Here is a 17,892-nt window from a genome sequence, read left to right on the forward strand (position 1 = left end):
GATATTGAAGTCTGCACTGAAGTTTATCAGAGCTAGGTTCATTTCAGTGCTCGCACATCAGGGTATAGGTCCACATTATAGTCTCATGCAAAGAGATACATCAGACACTTACTGGGGCATAATTTTTTTCCCCCTTCAGTCACACTATCAACCAGTATGATTTCCTGGCAAGGATATACTATTCTTTTACATCAACCCTCATGGGACTGATGTAAGTTAACACAGTGTTAACTCTCTTGTAGGGATCAAAGAAGTCACCCACTGGATCCCAGCAAGTGTCAAGTACTCTTTCTTTCTCATAGAGTTGTAAATTGCTTGCATGGAGCTAAAGTGTATTGGACAGAAGAGTTTTTAATTCATGAAACTAAGCAGGTGATCTATGAGATGATTAAAAACATCCCAGGGGGAAGGCAACTCCGAAAACTGCACTTGTATAAAAAGACCAATGTTTAGACCATTTGCCAGATGGTGAGCTGTCATATTTGCTCTTCTCAGAGTTTAGAGTAGCAATATCAGCATTTAAGCTTTGCTCCTCAGTAAGCAATACATATGTTCCCATATGGACTAAAGTTCAAACAAGAAAACGAAGAACAGTTACATTTCATTTACCCACAGTTGTAGTGGACTCCCCATAAAAACATGTTTTATAAATGAAGACTATAGCACAGCCTCAGAAATGAATGACTCTCTTGCTCCCTTCTTTCCTTCTTATAGGTGAGGATATTCAGCTACTAAATATAAAGTGTCTTTGCTACTACTGGCAGCTGAGTAGTATAAACCCTGAAGACAGTGAGGATCAAGACATCTAAGATGTTCCACTGAGGGATGAAGAACAACTTGTCTCCACTGCCGTTTCTAACAGCCTCAGATATGAGGCACTCTTTAGCCTTTTCAGAGTTTGAGTGATGCACATTATACTGGAGTAGGCAGCTATTTTTTTTTCGGCCTGCAGAGCTTCCCTTCTGTGATCAGATTTTAATCTGTCTGACTTCTAATGAATAACACCACAAAGTTGTATTACACAGCTTTCCAGAGAAGGATTGCTACAATATCTCATCTGCCAGGAAAAGTCAATGTCTTGGCAGGCTCTTTATGAAATACCTAAATCGAACAGCTCAGATACCCTGTCATATTCTCTACCATGTATCTGACAGTCAAGATGGTATCAATACATCTACTCAAAGCTGGGTAACTTTGTCAATAGAGGTATCCACATGTTCTGCCTTCTAAATGCCTGGATGTCTACTTGAAGAACTATAGATGAGCCTCTGACCTTAGCTATGGAATCAGTGATGGTGAAAGTGAACTAGAGGGTGACAGCTCCCACCATCACAACACACTGGCAAAACTTGCTGATGTCTGTGTTAGCGTGCATGTCACTCACTTAGATTGAGGCCACATTCAAACCTGTTCCTGGCTCAAAATTTTGAAATTTAATTAACTTGACTGTTAAAATGAGAGATGGTGTTCAGGCAGTATCCAAAACACCTACTGTATTTGGGAAATCAGATGAAAATGGTTTCATTGAATTGGAATTCATATATTGCAATTTTTTTGTCTTACGTGCAAGATACAAGAAAGTTGGAAGCAGAAGTGTTACTGCTCATACAATTTGCCTGTGCGTGCTTAGAATTTTTAAAATTTAAGTTGATGTACAAATGCATATCCTCCAACATCCCTTTCTCTGAACACAAAAATGAGTTTTAAAGATATCCTTAATCCTAAATTTACTTTCCAACTATGATTCAAAGAGGCTGGAGTCAATGTAGTAAAAGTTAAGGTGTTTCTGGGAAAAATATAGAACATATATTTCTGCAGATCATATGAGATATTTCTATTTTGTATTGCGTAATCATTAATTTCATTAATTTAAACTGTGTTTATGAAAAGGAAAGGTACTTTATGTCTATTTTAATTCAAGTACAGTAAGCAGATACCAGTTTACCTATATTAGGTATACATCTTGAAGAAAGGAATGAACATTTTCAGAATTAGATAGCTAAGTTGTGCCTGACATATGTACCTAAGGCCAAGTAACCCTATACTGCTGTCAAGAATAAGTGATTGTCCAGATAATTACTTATTTATTGTTGTAGTAATTTGTTTTGAAGAAGAAATCAAGACTTAACTTTAATATACTGTTTGATAGAGTCTTCTGGTCTTCTTTTCTATAAAACCTTCAGCCTAAATATACGTGCTTATATGCGTTTTTTCTTGTTATTACATCATCCATTGGTTTAAATAGCTCTGCCTTCAGAATTGTGTGCTTATATGCATTTTTTCTTGTTATTACATCATCCGTTGGTTTAAATAGCTCTGCCTTCAGAATTGTTGGTTTTCTGATGACAGGGGTTAAAGACCTTGTCAAAAATGTGGACTTTACTGATAACACATACTGGAGTCTTTTCAACCCCAGATAGGAAATGCAAACTGGTTAGACTGGACAGACACAAATGGCTTCCTATAAACGTAATCTTTACCTATTTATACTTTAAACATTCAGGCTTGCATTGCTAGAGTGTGGGAATAATAAAGCACACTTAGTTTACCATGCTTCAGACCTTTTCCAGTTAGCTTCAGTAGTAGCCTAGTCTTATACAGGTGGATATCCTTGCTTTAATTTTAGTTTTTTAATACCATTCAGTTTATTAGGGTGTTTTACACATATTTAAGTATTTGCAGGATTGTGGCTTTGATAGGCTGTCATACGTATTTGATGCCAGCAACGATTTGATCTTCATCATTCTTCACCATTCTCTTGCTTCATCTTTTCATGTTCGTATGCAGTTTAAGATTCGTATCTCCTATGTCTAGTTTATTGTCGGTTGCACTGCATGGTAATGCTAAAATAAATAATGCTAAAATTCTATGAGATGCCAGGAACCTAATAAATCATTATAGTAAGAGAAGGATGGCAAATTATTCTGCTATCAAATTTATTTTTCCTTTTTTTTCCTGTGATTCATATGAAATAATGCAGATGATCATAAGCAAAGAATTCAATCTAAAATGTGTGATGAAGCTAATGGAAAGATGCTCAACGCTTTTGCTACATGATAATTTACCTTAAAAGCGTTCTGGTTCCAAACCTCAAGAGCTTTAACACATATATCACTAAGGTTGGTGCTTTAGGTACAAATATTAAGCCAGCAACAACTTGCTTTACTTTGTGTCCTTACCAGGAACTATAAAAATATTTACGATATGCATGGAGATTCATTGACTCAAGCAGGTCTAGGCCCTCAAAATGCCATTTGTTAACCTTACTATGCAACAGGATGTAGTAGTATACCATTCTTATGCAAATTTTGTTTTATTAGCCTTCTTCATAGGAAAAAAAAAAAATTAAATCAAATGCCATGACATAATCATCACTTTCTCTTTATTCCTCAAACAGCAGCACATACCTTAAGCTTCTTTACACTCGTGCAAGGATCATTGGAGAAACTCTCAGTATCTGAAATTTCGATGTCTTCACCATACAGGACGCCAGTCAGATCATTCCTCACCTGTCAGAAGTTGAGAAAATGCAAACTATTGAACTGAGACTCAGTGGGGAGGAAGCAGATGGACTATATTTATCACTATAATGACAAGCAATGATCTCGACCGTGATATACGCACCCACCTTTTTTTTTTCCGTTTTGCCTAAAATCTGATCAAGACACTATTCTTTTACCACCATAATCTTCTATCAATCTCGACCATGATATACGCACCCACCTTTTTTTTTTTCCGTTTTGCCTAAAATCTGATCAAGACACTATTCTTTTACCACCATAATCTTCTATCAACGGGTGTACTATGTAAAGAGCTTTACTATGTGTGACAAAAAGATCACGGTGGGCTCCCACTTCGCATCACGGGGATGGACAACTCTTGTGTATTTCCAGTGCTGTTAAGACCAAAACCTTTCTTGTAGCCAAAGTGATGTTCAAGACTGTACAAAGGGAAAAGACTCATCAGGGAAACTCTTACATGTTCTCAGTGCTGAGGGTGATTTGAAACAACCGTCAGCCAGTCCTAGCATGAATCAGCAGAGCTTAGCTTATGTCATTTAGGGATTGGTAAAGCTTCATGAACTCCTCTGTGCCCTCCCCCTTTCTGAGAGCGTGCATCTCGCTGCATGGGGCAGCGAGTGGTATGATTTGTTTAAAGGTGACACAAGCAACTTTCTATCAACAGGTTTTCTCACCTGTTTTTTATAGCGGCAAGACTCTGTCCTCTTTGAGCTGCCTAATAGCACAAAGAAGCCAGATAACATACAAAGCAATCTGGCTTACAGATTTAGGGTTTTTTTTTTCCATATAACTACTTCAAGGTTTTCTGTCTTAATCACTGCTGATTTTCCTCCAGCCCATGACTGCAAAAACAGAGTTTCACATTACTATTCCTAATAGATGAGCAAAAATAATTTTAGCTGGAGATAACATGGTTACAGACTGAAATGTAGAGAGTGGCACTCCAATTTTAATTTAATAAAATTATGATCACATTCATTGCACTGATTGTCTCGTTTGTTATATCAGAAATAGGGGAAGCAAATCACAGTGTAAAACAGGTATCTCAAATGCAAACAGAGAAAATACAATACATGGAAGAGAAATATATGTGATATTAAACAGGAAAATTTAGAAGTGTAAAAATCATAGTCAGATACTTTCCAATGACCCTCTCTATGGGTCGTCGGAATGACACATTTGAAATCTCCCTCCTAACTCTCCTTTTCCTTGACCTCCTTTGAGAGAGAAGCACAGCTCATTCAAAACAATCTGCAAATATTTGATACACAGTGACATGGTCAAGTAAAGAAAAGGAAGTGGTATCTGTCCTTCAGGAGTAGAACCTTCTTCATTTGAATTGAAATAACCATAAAGTTTATATAATGAGATGACATTTTTTCCGTGCAAAAATAAGACCCAGCTATTGCTAAATTTCCTGTGCTGAGTCTGTCACACTCATGCGTAAGTATACAGCAAAAGCAAGGGGATGCACTGAGACATGAAAGGTCACAGGTGAGACTTCTGAGTTCTGCTGGCAGCTTTGCTTTCAAGACAAACTTGTCTCTTCAGTAATCCTTCAGCCTTTCTTCAATATATATTCCTGAGTATCCTCCCAATCTCTGCATGTTAGTGGTTCTGCTGGGTGTATTTCATGCTTTCATGCTTACCATGCAAATAATTTTTTTTTTTTTTTTGGTATGCTGCTTAACTGTTAGATAGAAACACAGTTTTTGGTAAAAAAGAGGAATGTTAAAACTATCTTTGTGGTTTTGCAAATTTCGTCATGACAAAGAAGCATAATCTGGTTTCTGCAATGTAGAAATTGCATTAATTGATCCTCAAACAGCATTCCACCTTTTTGTTGTTCCCTTTCAGCTGGTTTTGCCAAGTTTCTTGGTTGACCAGTGAAGTGTTTCCTGAAGATCATTACTACACCGGCTGCCTTAATTACTTCTTTCATGGCCTCTGCTTCACCTTATTCCTTTTAGCCATGCTTTAAAATTATTAAGACATATTTTTACATTATAACCTTTTACAATGATTAAAACAAGTGGATGTATAGGTAATTTTTTTATTTAAAATTATTTTATTTTACAGAAGCAACAGTCAGAATGTCAGTCCACCAAGATCTGAGTTATACCCTTCATCCTTTTGTGATGTTATAACCAGTTTTTAAGAGCATTCTGTGAAAATGTATTCACTGACAAAAAATGATCAGTAGTGACTCCTTTTTCTGCTAGTATACTAATAAAATGAAAGATTGATATTTTAGTTCCAACATTGCCATTAACTGCTCCTTATGATACAGGTCTTTCTCAATAGAAAGAAAAATCGTTTTTCTGAAACAAACTGTCAGGGATAACAAAAGAAAATAGACCTCTCTTGCTCGTAGTTTAGCTAATGTTCAAAATCTTCTACCCAGTATAAAAGTTCACTAAAACTATCATACGTTATCTAGAAAAAGTAAAATTTTCCTTAGCTAACAGAACTGTGCTTTCCAAAGGCATACAACTTGTCATATGCTTCTACCCATACTGTCCTACCTTCTTCTGTAAAAAAAGAAATTTTTTAGTTGCAGGTTTGCTTTTCTGATATTTTCTTAATTTTTTTTCTGGAGCCATTTCTAGTCATTTTTTTAATCTCAGGGAGACTAGATTAACATTACTCAGTTGATCTGAGTGGAAAACAGCTGATTCACCAAATACAGTTTAGTCAAATTAGACCATTATTAACATGAGAAAAATGATAAAAAATACACGTTAAATAGTATTAAAATAGACTAACTCTTATAGATAGGCTTCAGTGGAGGGCACAAGGCTGACATTTGATTAGACTGCAGACTGTCTAGTGGCTTGTTGTGATTCCTTCCCTTCAGAACTTGTTCATGAACTTTGCAATTGAGGTATTCAATTGCATATTTTTTTTTTTTTTCTGAGCAACATTTATTTAAATTCAGCCACTGAGAAATTTCTCTGATACCCCCCTGCCCCATCTGTTAGAAGTCCACTACTCTCTGGCTTTCAGAGCTCTTAGACTTTTCTTTGAACTACTGATTAACCTCCCAAAAGACACACCTTATTAGATTTGGTGCCAGAGAAGTTGGAAGTCTTTTCTCTTCATTGCCACAATCAGATATTGGATGCTTTTCAGATGCATCTGTTGTGGAGATTTTGCCAAAAGAAAGGTGTTTCTTTCCCACTATCACAACAAGATATTAGGAGCTTTATAACAATTTACAAGGTTTACATTGTTTTTCTAGAACACTTAATGGGTTTTTTTCCCCCTTTCAATTCTATGACCACTAGTCTGACAATCTCATCTTGTGCCTGGTCTGGGGGTATTTCCACTACATTTTCCAGTCTTTGTTTCCTATTTCCACACTTTTTTGTCACCATCCTCAGGTTCTTTTCTTTCTTTCTAAATATTCTAAATATCTCACAGAATTGAAACTTGTATTTGTCTTCCTACAGTTCTTCACTTCTTTCAAATAAATTTAACTACAGAATCTTTTGATTTGGATTTAGGTCCAATGTCAGAACTCGCAAAGCCTCACCTCCAGTTATAGAACTGCCAATTCCTGTAGCAAATGTTGCAATTTTGGATTAAATTTGTAAAACTCAGAATACAAAATGCTGCATGTTTTATTTTAGCAGATGCTTGCAGTCCTGGAAAGCGTATCACCAGCAGTACAAGCAGTTTTAGAGCTCAGCAGTAATTGTTTCTTTCCACCAACTCTGAGTAAAGAAAATTGCAAAATACTGTACTTCTGCTTCTTTATTGTGTAGAATAGGATAATTTTGACTGGAGAAAACTGCTGTAGAAAATTGTAACAAAACTGCATTAAACCTTGGTGGGGATCTGCAGTTCCTAAGTAAATTTTGCACTGACCTACAATACAGAAGTAGTATAATCCCTTGTTAACAATTTAATGAAGGTTATGGCTCTATGTCTGTTTATATAAATTTTACGCACTTTAAAGACACCAATATTTCATTTTTCCAAAACAGGGATAACCAGACCTGATCATCAATAAACCTGGAAGGTTTCATGAATCACTGCTTAGAGAACGTAGTCCTTCACTCACAGAAAAAAAAAAAAGCACTTTTACACTGTTCTTCATACAAAGCTGGATGAAATCAGTATTTCACCATACTACATATTTAATAGATTTATGTGTGGTCAACTCCAAAAATTACTGGGGTGCAAAAATGTTTACCCAGCAGCAAGCTCCAAAAAATGAAGGGTTTATATCATGTGTAAGGGACACATTTGCTGGAAGAAAAGGATGGCCCTTGTGCTTGAGGCAATGGACAGGACACAAGAGAACTGTCTTTTATCCCTCATTCTGCCAGAGCTGCTCTGTGATACAGCTCATATGACCTAAATAAGATTTTGAAGTTTGCTACCAAGTCTGGCTGTATCTTTTTTCTGTGAAGTGGATGGCAGCAATACTTGCCTACCTCATAGTTGTGGTATCAAATTCAATGATGTTTGAGAGGCAAACAACACAGTCCCTGACCCTGCACCTGTGAAGGAAGAAATAAAGGGGTTTTGAGGAGCCAAGAACTTGCACTGCCAAGGAAGAAATTAATTTCTTTAATCTCCAGCAAATTGAGGAGTAGACAGAATGACTACATAGATGTAAGAAAAATATGAGTCTAGACGGGACCAAATTACAACACTCCTGTGGTCTGTATCAGGATGGACGGATTTAGGTTTTAGGAAAGGAAGTGAATGTTGGGGAGCGGCAGGGGCCGGCTCCTCCCTACGGAAGGGGGATGCGTGTGCAATTACACAGCCCCCGGACCAGGGACCTCACCAGCCAGCGCCCCAGTGAGGGGAGCCTGGACAGGCTCAGGGAAAACAGCCAGATTCAGCCACGAGGCTAGACCTCCAGGCAAGTTCACAGCCATAAGGCAGGTCCAGAGTAAAGCTGGGAAGTCCATCCATGAGTCAGGGACAGAATCGGGTCTGGTGAGAATAACCAGGGTGAGACACAGCCCCGTGATTGCTGGGCAGGTCCGTACCGACAAGACAGGTCTGAGGACAAGCCAGGAAATGGGTCCAAACCCACAGGGTCCATGACAGGCAAGGCTGTGAGAGAGGGAGAGAGACCAGCACTCCCACAGCATCGCTGGGGCAGGGACTGATGGCACTGGGCTGAGCTGAAACGGGGTCCTGGGTCGTGGGCGGAGGCAGGGGGAAAGCCTCGGGGGACCGGTCAGGGTCAGAAAGGGCTTTTGGTGCTTGCAGGGCCCTGACGCTGATTTTTGGTCGTTGGCATGTTTTTTCTTCCTATATGATCTGCGTATGATGATTCTCTGCATACAATATATAAAAAATCCCCTACGTCACAAGGATACAAAAGTTGCACACATAGTGATTTTGTTTTGGGTGAGCAGATATTGCTCACTTCAGTGGGATTATTAGTGCGAGCACCTGCTCACCAGTAGTAAATATCTAGCATCCATTTGACCACAATATTTCATTTTTATCAAGCCAATTTTATCCCTTTTTTTCCCAGGAAAATAGTAAATAAAGGCGATATTCCTGATGAATTGTCAATCTAATTATGATAGTTTGGATTCAGGGGTCTCCACTGATTGACGGTTCAAACTAGGTTTCAGATTGTATGTTTAAAGGCACAGTTTACTCATTTAATCCTAACTCTACCAGTTACAAAATAATTTTTAGATTAATCATAGTACTTTGTTTTTAACAAAGCATATTTCCGATGACCTTTTGGTTCACTAAAGCTGCATGTAAGTACTGCAAGCTAAATCCTTGTTGTTCAGGGCATTCTAATCCTACCAGATGTTGATCATAAGAGACTCCTAATGAATGAGAACTGGTCAGACCAGGTGGATTATACAGTCAGATTTTTCACTAAGATTTCCTGCTGCCGAGATTTATACTGTGTACTTTAAAACATTGTACTGTAGGAGTTTCAGTACAGAGATATAAACATATGTGTACAAAACAAATGCATGAATTATAGGAAAAAAATGTTTCCTCATTGCATGGACAAAACATAAATCGTGAGTAATTGCAAAAGAGAGATTACAATTTCTGGGATTAGTAAAGATAGAGAGATCTCACCATATACAAGCATTACAAGCAAACATAATTATCCCTATTTTCATTCCAATGAAACAAACACATTACTCACATTTAGAGGCTCAGAAGCACTGAGTGAAACTTACTTTCAAGAAATACTATATCTGGAGAAGAGAAATTGTGTAATACTAAATACTGATACTTGTCAGTAGATGTAGAAGATAAATACAGAAGACGTTAGATATAGAAGAAAATTCATTGATATACACATCATTTGGGATGAAAGAGGAAATAGAACCTTATTTTGAGCAGAGAGACAATACAAAACAAAAGATAAAGAATAGATAAACCAAAAGGAAACAGTAAATATTATTTTAGGTATTAGGAAAGAGTCCCACTTACAGGAAAATTTAAAAAGTAAATATATCTTATTGCGTAAAGGAGAAATAAAATCAGAGATGTGTTGGATTTCCTTTTTTGTTCAATAGAAATCAGATGTTTTTAAAAAATCACATATTGTGTGTGGTTTTCAGAGTAAGAGGAAGGGAAGAAGGAACCCTGGAATATTAGGCTTTTACTTGGGAAAACTGTCAGTACAGGCTTTCAAGAAAAATATGACTTTTTTCATTGAAGTAGGACTCTAGCACATGGATCTAACCTGGAAACAAATGCAATCAACGTAATTCTTGCCTGCAAGAAGTACCTAAGTGTTTCAGACTGAGTGTTTTGGACTGGTGTAATAATAATAATACTAACAATAACAGAACAAAAATAGGATATTGTATTGTTTTATTTTTTATATATATAACTACATCTTCCAGTTAAAAAATGCTAATTTTCCTCTTTTCTGCCAGGAATGTCAACATGGTAAATATGACTTCACATAAAACCTACATATTCATGACTACCACACAGATCACACCTATTTAAACATAAACCTTTATAAAGTCACATATAAAATGCTTTAATTTCCCCCAAAATTTTCTAAAGTAGAAAAATTTCCTTCTCATGCTTTTTGGTCACAGAAGCTAAACCTAATCATGAACTCTGATGTTAAACCTAGTAGTTGTGGATAAAAAGAATTAATAGGAATTTAGGGTTCTTGTGGGAGGGGGGATGTTTTTAGGGGTTTTTAAGGTGGCTTACAAACAGTTCAAGTTAGAAGGTGATTTCTCTGCAACAAAAAGATCAAATGAATCCATCTTATCAAGATGGATGGATCACTTGCTATCAGGTATTCGAAGATGCCAGCATATTAGAGTGAACTAAAAATTTAGCTAGGAAAAAGAAACAGGGACCTGCACTATGACAAAGTATGAACAGATTAAGTTGCATTTAATCCACATCCACAAGCATGTTACGGACCTGCACACTAGAAAAGAAGAAACAAACTCCCTTCAATAAGACTGGACACCAAGACAAGTAAACACACAACTCAGTAGCACAGCAGAGAGGAAAAAGGCATGGTACATTCCTTATAGGAAAAAATGCATAATACATTGCAAAGCCAGAAAGGATCTCAAAGATAGTAGGCAAGGATTGAAAGTTAATGATATAAGAAATATATAAGAAATAACAGGAGTTCACATGAAGATTTCAGGGGCAAAACTGAAGAAGAAAATATACACAAAATATACTTCTGGTTCCTTCAGTGTGAGATACCCTCTACAAAACTGAAGGCAATGTGGTTCTGGTGGCTTCCAGATAAATAGGACAACCACTCTTCTGTAAGTTTATCAGACTTGACTTTTAGAGGTAGAGATAGAACAAAAGCAAAGGGTCCGGAGGTTGTAATATTATACAACAGTAATTTTCATGCCAGGTATTATGAAAGTCAATAGGGGCCATACTGCGAATAGATTATTTAATAATTTGTAAGCCAATGCCAGAAGCACAAGTAATTAAGCAAGAAATTAGAAATGTTTGTTTATTAAAGCAAGTGAATGTAATAGGACTACTAAAAGTTGGTGCAAGCAGTCAAGTAAGTAGGAGTGCTGAAATACTGAACACTTTATCTTGGAGGGAATGTAGAGGCAGACAAATAAAGGCACTCCATATTATTATGTGTGGAGTGCAATTAGAACATAGAATGCAAAATATAGAATATATCTGGATTTTCTTCTGACAAATAAAATTTCACAAGCTTTAGAGTATGTGTTTAGACAGAAAAAATACTTAGAGAAATAAAAAATATTTTAAAAACTACCTAGAATACATAGTAAATCTGCTTACATTGGTGAATTTGATCTAGATTAGGAAATAAGAACAGAACATGATGGAAATTCTCATGCTGTCACAGGAAAAAGAATAAATCACAGCTTAGAAAACCATCACAAATTTCTTTTGAAGCACTATTACACCACCCTCAAATACACTTCTGTAGTAGCTTTCATGTAGCAAATAGACTATTTGATTACTGAACCAAAAATTAGGGACTCAACATCTGATTACATTATTACAGGTGGACAACGTATAGTACTCATTAGTAATTCTTACATCCACACATATTTCAAACACATTTATTACTCAGAAAGAGCCCATTTACTAAAACAATTCTGAATATAATTCATTGAGAGGGTTAATTCAAACAAAGCAACATGAACGATAACTGAATATTGTTTAAGAAAATGTTATCAGTGCCAAAAGAGCTATAATTTATAATTACAAAAGGAAGCATCTTTCTGTAAAATCCTCCTTGATTAAGCAGAATGAAAGCAACAGTAATATTTACACATTTACAGTCTCTCCATCCATGATGGATGAAATATTTTTTATTCCAATAACTAGGAAAGGTATTACATGGATATTGCCAATGTTAAGATAAATGGGCATTTCTGAGGAATGAGTCATCTCATCCATAAACAGATGTCTAAAATAGGTGAGATGAATTGCACCCTAGAAGTGCCTCTCTCTTTTCTCCATTAACTATAAGTGGAGCTTAGATGACTCTCAGATACAGACAGCTGAACTGTAACTGAATCCCAGGTCTCAAATCTAACCCTGTCTCAAAATGGTGTTCCAGTACCGGTAGCATCTACTGAAATTTAGAAACCCCAAAGATCCCTTACCTTCATAAAATGTTCTCACGACAAGGTCAGAGGCAGGGACCACTTCTCTGCATCCTTTCTCAACCTGACCACCCAACCACCAAAGGAGAACACACGGGTTCTGCTACTTCTTGGCTGGTAGAGGAGGTTTGTACAAACCATGTGTTTTGTGAAAAGCTTGGAAGTCTTTATCTATCTGGGATTTTTTCTTTCAGAAAACCTGGGCCAAGTTTGAAGTTTTACCATGCACTCAGTTGCTGAACTGAAGGTGTAGTTGTTTATTAATGGTTTAATTGCATCAGACTCAGGAGACTATGTCAACATTTATATGTCAACCTCTGTATCCAGGAATAAGTGTTGTTACCAACTGAAAACTATGAATGCAAGCCTCAGCAGTTACCTAATATAAAAATTGGATGACATTTTGATGAAGGGGAGATTATAGAAAGCAGACCTGTGAGAATACAGATGATATGAAATTATTGCTATTTCAATAATCCTCAAAAATAGCAATCCACATTCCTCAGACTTCCTAAATGAGGAAAGGTCAGCAATATCAAGCTAATATTTAATTCTGTTCTATGCCTGAATTATGGGAATAGTTGTCCTCATTGCAATACACTGGGATATTTGGGCTTTAGGCTTTTTAGGAGTGGAGGGACAGGTTTGCTTAAAATTTGAGAACAGTTTAATAAAGCGTTTCATTAACTTATTTTCCACTTGGCAATGTGCTGCTCCAAACAGTTTTGTTTAGATGAACTTTGTAAAAAAACCCCTGTGGTTTAAACTTTGTAAGCCTATATTTTTTCTTCCAGGTGAAAAGGGGAAAACAGACACCACTTCAGGGATATAAAATCATCACATGATAATGTTGCAACGAATGATAATGCTAATATAAATAGAAATGAAAATTTTACCATATGAACCATGCTTCAGCCCCATGTTCCTTCCCGTTGGAAAAATACAGAAGTTACACTCTACCTCTTCTGACCCAAATAGGTTCTGCTACATTAGAGAACTAAGTTAGATGCTAACTGGAGTGATATTACTGAGCAGAGACAAGTAATCAGGAGATTTAAAAAAATGAAGTTTCCTCTTTTTCTCCATTGCGTATCATTTACATTCAAAGAACTTTTTTCACTTGCACTTGTCTATTAGTGCCTTTTCTGTTTTCTTAAGACTGGAATTTTGTAGTGCATTGTACTGAGGGCTGTAACTTTAATCCATTTGGGAACTAAAATTAGAAGAAACTAAACAGAAGATACATGACACTATAGTAGTAATACATTTCTTCCAGTGTTATGTATTGAAAATTCATACTAATGTTTAATTTTCAAAAATAATTGAAAAAACTTTTGGAGTCTTTAAAGAAGCATAACATACTGATTAGCTTTCTTTTGTCTTATATACTCAAATGCTCACTAATACCATTCCTATCATCACTGTGATTATTATCTGAGGAAACAACTGATTTACAAACCCAAATGCCCACCTTCTGCACATGCAAGCACTACTGATCTGATCATTCTGTCAAAACGCTTCAGCACCAGCTCTCTGTGACAGATATCATCTTGGCTTTACTCATTTTCATAATACAGAAAACCAAAATAATTTCACAAAAAATTCTGAAACACAATTTCCTTTTGCATCCTCTCTGTTTGCACCCTCTCAGCAAATCAGCAGCAGCTCAGACCTTCCAAAGGAGTGTGAATCTGTCTATAATTGTTGGCAACAAGAGTTTGCACTCACTCGTCTGTACTGGAGGAACTGAGGAGTTATGAAACCATGAAGAACTGAAGACATCCTGTATTGAGAACTTAATGCTACAATTAAAACTTTTGTATGATGCAGTTGGTCCACCTTTTAACTGTATGAAAAATAAATCCCCTGAAAAGTATTTTCATCAGTTGCAGAACAGAAAATTTTGAGGCAGAACACTGTTGTAAAAATGAGTGCTTGATGACTTGACTCTACCAAACAAGCATACACATGATGGAGTATGCTGTCCCACTTGAGACTATTATACTTCCTTGAAGATGGGTCTTAGATAAAAACATGGACTTGTTAAGAAATTGGAGCTGCTTACCAGGTCATCCTTAGTATTCTGATAGTTACCAAACAGATTCTACTGAAGATAATACATAATCAACAACTATTTTTAATAAAGAAACAGAATGGGACAACAGATGTTTGATCACTTTCAACAGCTCCAAACTCTACTTTTTCTTAAAGCAGTATATTCATATGTAAGATTTTCTATGCTAGAGCAAGCAGGCCAGCAAAAAAAAAGTCCAGAAAACAAAAGCATTAGGGTCTATGCCCTTCATATAAGCTTAAAGCATACTGCAACAGAAGATTTGCCCTAAGCAAGAGCTGAAGATCCAGATACCATGATGATCTGGTTAAAGCAAAAGCAACCAGTGCAATCCATGTCCTTCCCTTTTCTTTTTTAGACCATCAGTGCACCCAACAATACTAATTAAGGTTTTAAATAAATTAGGGGTGTACCTTCATCACAATTTTTCCTCCATCTCATCTGCCAATTGAAATCAAGAGTTTGTTGATTTGTTCAATGGAGAGTTGTTAGTCACGTCTTTGAGGAAGAGACATTAACCTTAAGAACACTGAAGCACTGATTTCTGTGAAAGCTATCCCCGTGGAAGGAAGCAGCAGCCATGTAGGAGCTGTATGGTGGCTATGCACCCACCTTTGACTACTGCTGCTACCAGATAAGGACAGCAGTGGTCAGCTTCTGCCTTACTATTAATCTGCCAACCATTAATTGTTGTAGGAAACCTCACTCGAGTCTACCCATCTGTGAATGCTTCGTGAAGAAATGTCTTGATGTTACTGCTCTGTTTCCAAACCCAAAAGAGGAGAAGCAATCCTGGAAAATGTCAGAAAGGCACACGAAGTGGAATTGGATCACGTGTGCAAAATTAATGATATCTAACATTTAGTTAGCATGATAAGCCACCCATTGCCTCAGAAAAAGGATAAAACGAAAAATAAAGCTGGCAAACTCAAGACTAGTAAAAGAAAACCAGGCATACAGTATCAACTCTTAGCTACTTAAATGTATTTTGAAAAGGTGCCATGCACTTGATACAAAATTAAATTGCGCTTTTTCAGGGAAGCCCAAGAAGTTGTCCCCCTGCCCCTTATATGTAGTGGCAAGTTGAAGTTCAAGGCTGCTTAAAGGAGTGAGAGAGAAAGTTGCTAAAAGTCTGCAACAGAAAAAATAGTTGACGTTTAGATGGCACTCTCTGGCATAAGGTGAGCTACAGTGGTTGCTGTCACCTGGGGAGTAGCAAGTTACAAACTAAACTACTACTTTTGCTTCTAATCTCTCTTTCTCTCCCCTTCTTCCCCCTAGGAACTAATAATGGCACTATTATCTATTACATTGCTGATTCTCCCAAATTCATCATGAGACACATAACCATCTTCTGCTGAAGGCTTTGGAGAGTAACCACTTCTGTTAAAAAAACAAGCAACTTAAAAATGTGCAGAAGCCATAATCACATTCCTTTTGGAAAGCAGGAATTTAGATAGTTAATAGCTCAGTTAACCCATGCTAGTGAAATTAATCCAGTTAATATATGCTATGCTAACTTTAAAGTACATTCACTTTTTAATCTAAGTTAAACTAAGGTAAAGCAAGACAAAGTAGTGGCTCTATTAGAGCATTTCCGTCCTATTTTCTAGGACTAGTAGGTGATTAAACATTGTTTCAGAGTTTGGGGGATTATCCCTTGGTCCTCCAAATTTAAAGAAAATACAGAAGCTATACTAACATTTTTTTGAATGCTGAAGAGATCCTTGCAGCAACATTTCCCGCAATGGTGTATGACTGTTATTTCACACTTTATTTACTTCAGAATCCTCAGAAGGATACCATATGGTGGTGATAATTTACTGTACTTGAGCGTCTCAGTTTGATTCACATACTTTCTCCACTGAGATTTCAATTGTCAGCTGAAGCTGTACTCCAGTTACCTGTGAAAAGTCCTTCTAGAAAAGACATTTTCCCCTGGCTTTTGTAGATATCTCTTTGAATCCTTTAACGCCTTCATTAATTACTCTTGCTCTTTCTCTTCTCCTTTGGCAGACTTCTATGTTCTGAAATTTCCTCCTTCTAACATCTTTTCCTGAAGCTTTTTAAATCACAATAATTCTTGATATATCTTATATCAAATCCTTTATAAATAAATTCTGCACATTATTTTATGTTATTCTGAATGGGATTCTGCATAGTCATTATGCTGCATCTCAGCATATTGTCTTAAGCAGCCTTACTGTGGTTGCACTCTTTCTTACAGCAACATAGTTAAAAATACCATGGTGGCATCTTTTCATTTCATTGGTTTCACATTCTCTTTTCCTACAGATGAATTCTTTGGGGTCACATTAATACAAGTGATTTGGTTTAAGAAAGTAAAGCCAGTTTTATCCATGACTGGAAAATGATACAAAAATATAAGCGGTTTATCAGTACTGTCTGAGATGACATCCCTAGTTCAGTGTGGAAACCAGAAGACAAAATCCTCTAGGTTACCTGAGAATTACTTTGTGTTTTACATTGCAAATTAAGCAAGCAGTTTCATTCTGTGTCTTTGGGCAACTTGTTGGCCACTTCAGATGGTGAAAATTATGTCTGTTTGTTATTGGACTGGCAATCATCTCCTTCACCACTGCTAATTAGCACACTGCTAATACTTTTTACTGTCGCTGCCCTCTTCATTTTAATGTTGCTGATTGTGCCTGGAATTCACAGAACACCTGGAATCAGACTTTACCCTTCTGTATCCCCACAAGAACTAACAACAATCTGGCATGAAAAAATGTTCTGTACCTTCATAAGCATATGTAATGCTTTATTTTAGCTCTCTCAGGGAGGAGAGAATACATGTGGTGTCATTAAGGGTTATGCATTTGACTTCACTGGAATTGAACGATCCCCTTAAAAATAACTTCTATTTCTGAGTTTTAAATACATTCTATGTAATTTGTTACATGTTTTCAGTTACCCTGAAAGGTAATACCATTTAGCATTTTTTTTTAAAAACGCAACGTTAATATCCTGTAACATGAATCTCCCTCCTTTAAACAAGAAAGAGACCTAGAAGCACAGGCAATAATCCCAGTAGCCCATACAAGAAAACTCTGTTCTAGCAAGAGAAGCTGGACTGGACTGGGAGTCAGGAGAAAGGCATTAATTTTGTTTAGATGAGGTTCTTTTTTTTTACAGAACGTTTCTGTTAAAGCTGTGCAGGCACATTTAA

The 17,892-nt window shown here is 36.7% G+C and overlaps 1 protein-coding gene across 1 annotated transcript in view; it reads right to left on the reverse strand.

Moving 5' to 3' along the window:
- Nucleotides 1-17,892, reverse strand: part of LOC104077096 (gamma-aminobutyric acid type B receptor subunit 2-like) — a gene marked incomplete at both ends in the record, with an annotated part of 58,008 nt that overhangs the window by 15,555 nt on the left and 24,561 nt on the right. The window contains one exon of the mRNA XM_009578211.1: nt 3,408-3,509. Coding sequence (XP_009576506.1) covers nt 3,408-3,509 — 102 coding nt within the window. The remainder of the gene's footprint in view (nt 1-3,407; nt 3,510-17,892) is intronic.

The sequence above is a fragment of the Fulmarus glacialis genome, unplaced genomic scaffold (assembly GCF_000690835.1).
Source record: "Fulmarus glacialis isolate BGI_N327 unplaced genomic scaffold, ASM69083v1 scaffold4485, whole genome shotgun sequence".
NCBI lineage: Eukaryota > Metazoa > Chordata > Aves > Procellariiformes > Procellariidae > Fulmarus > Fulmarus glacialis.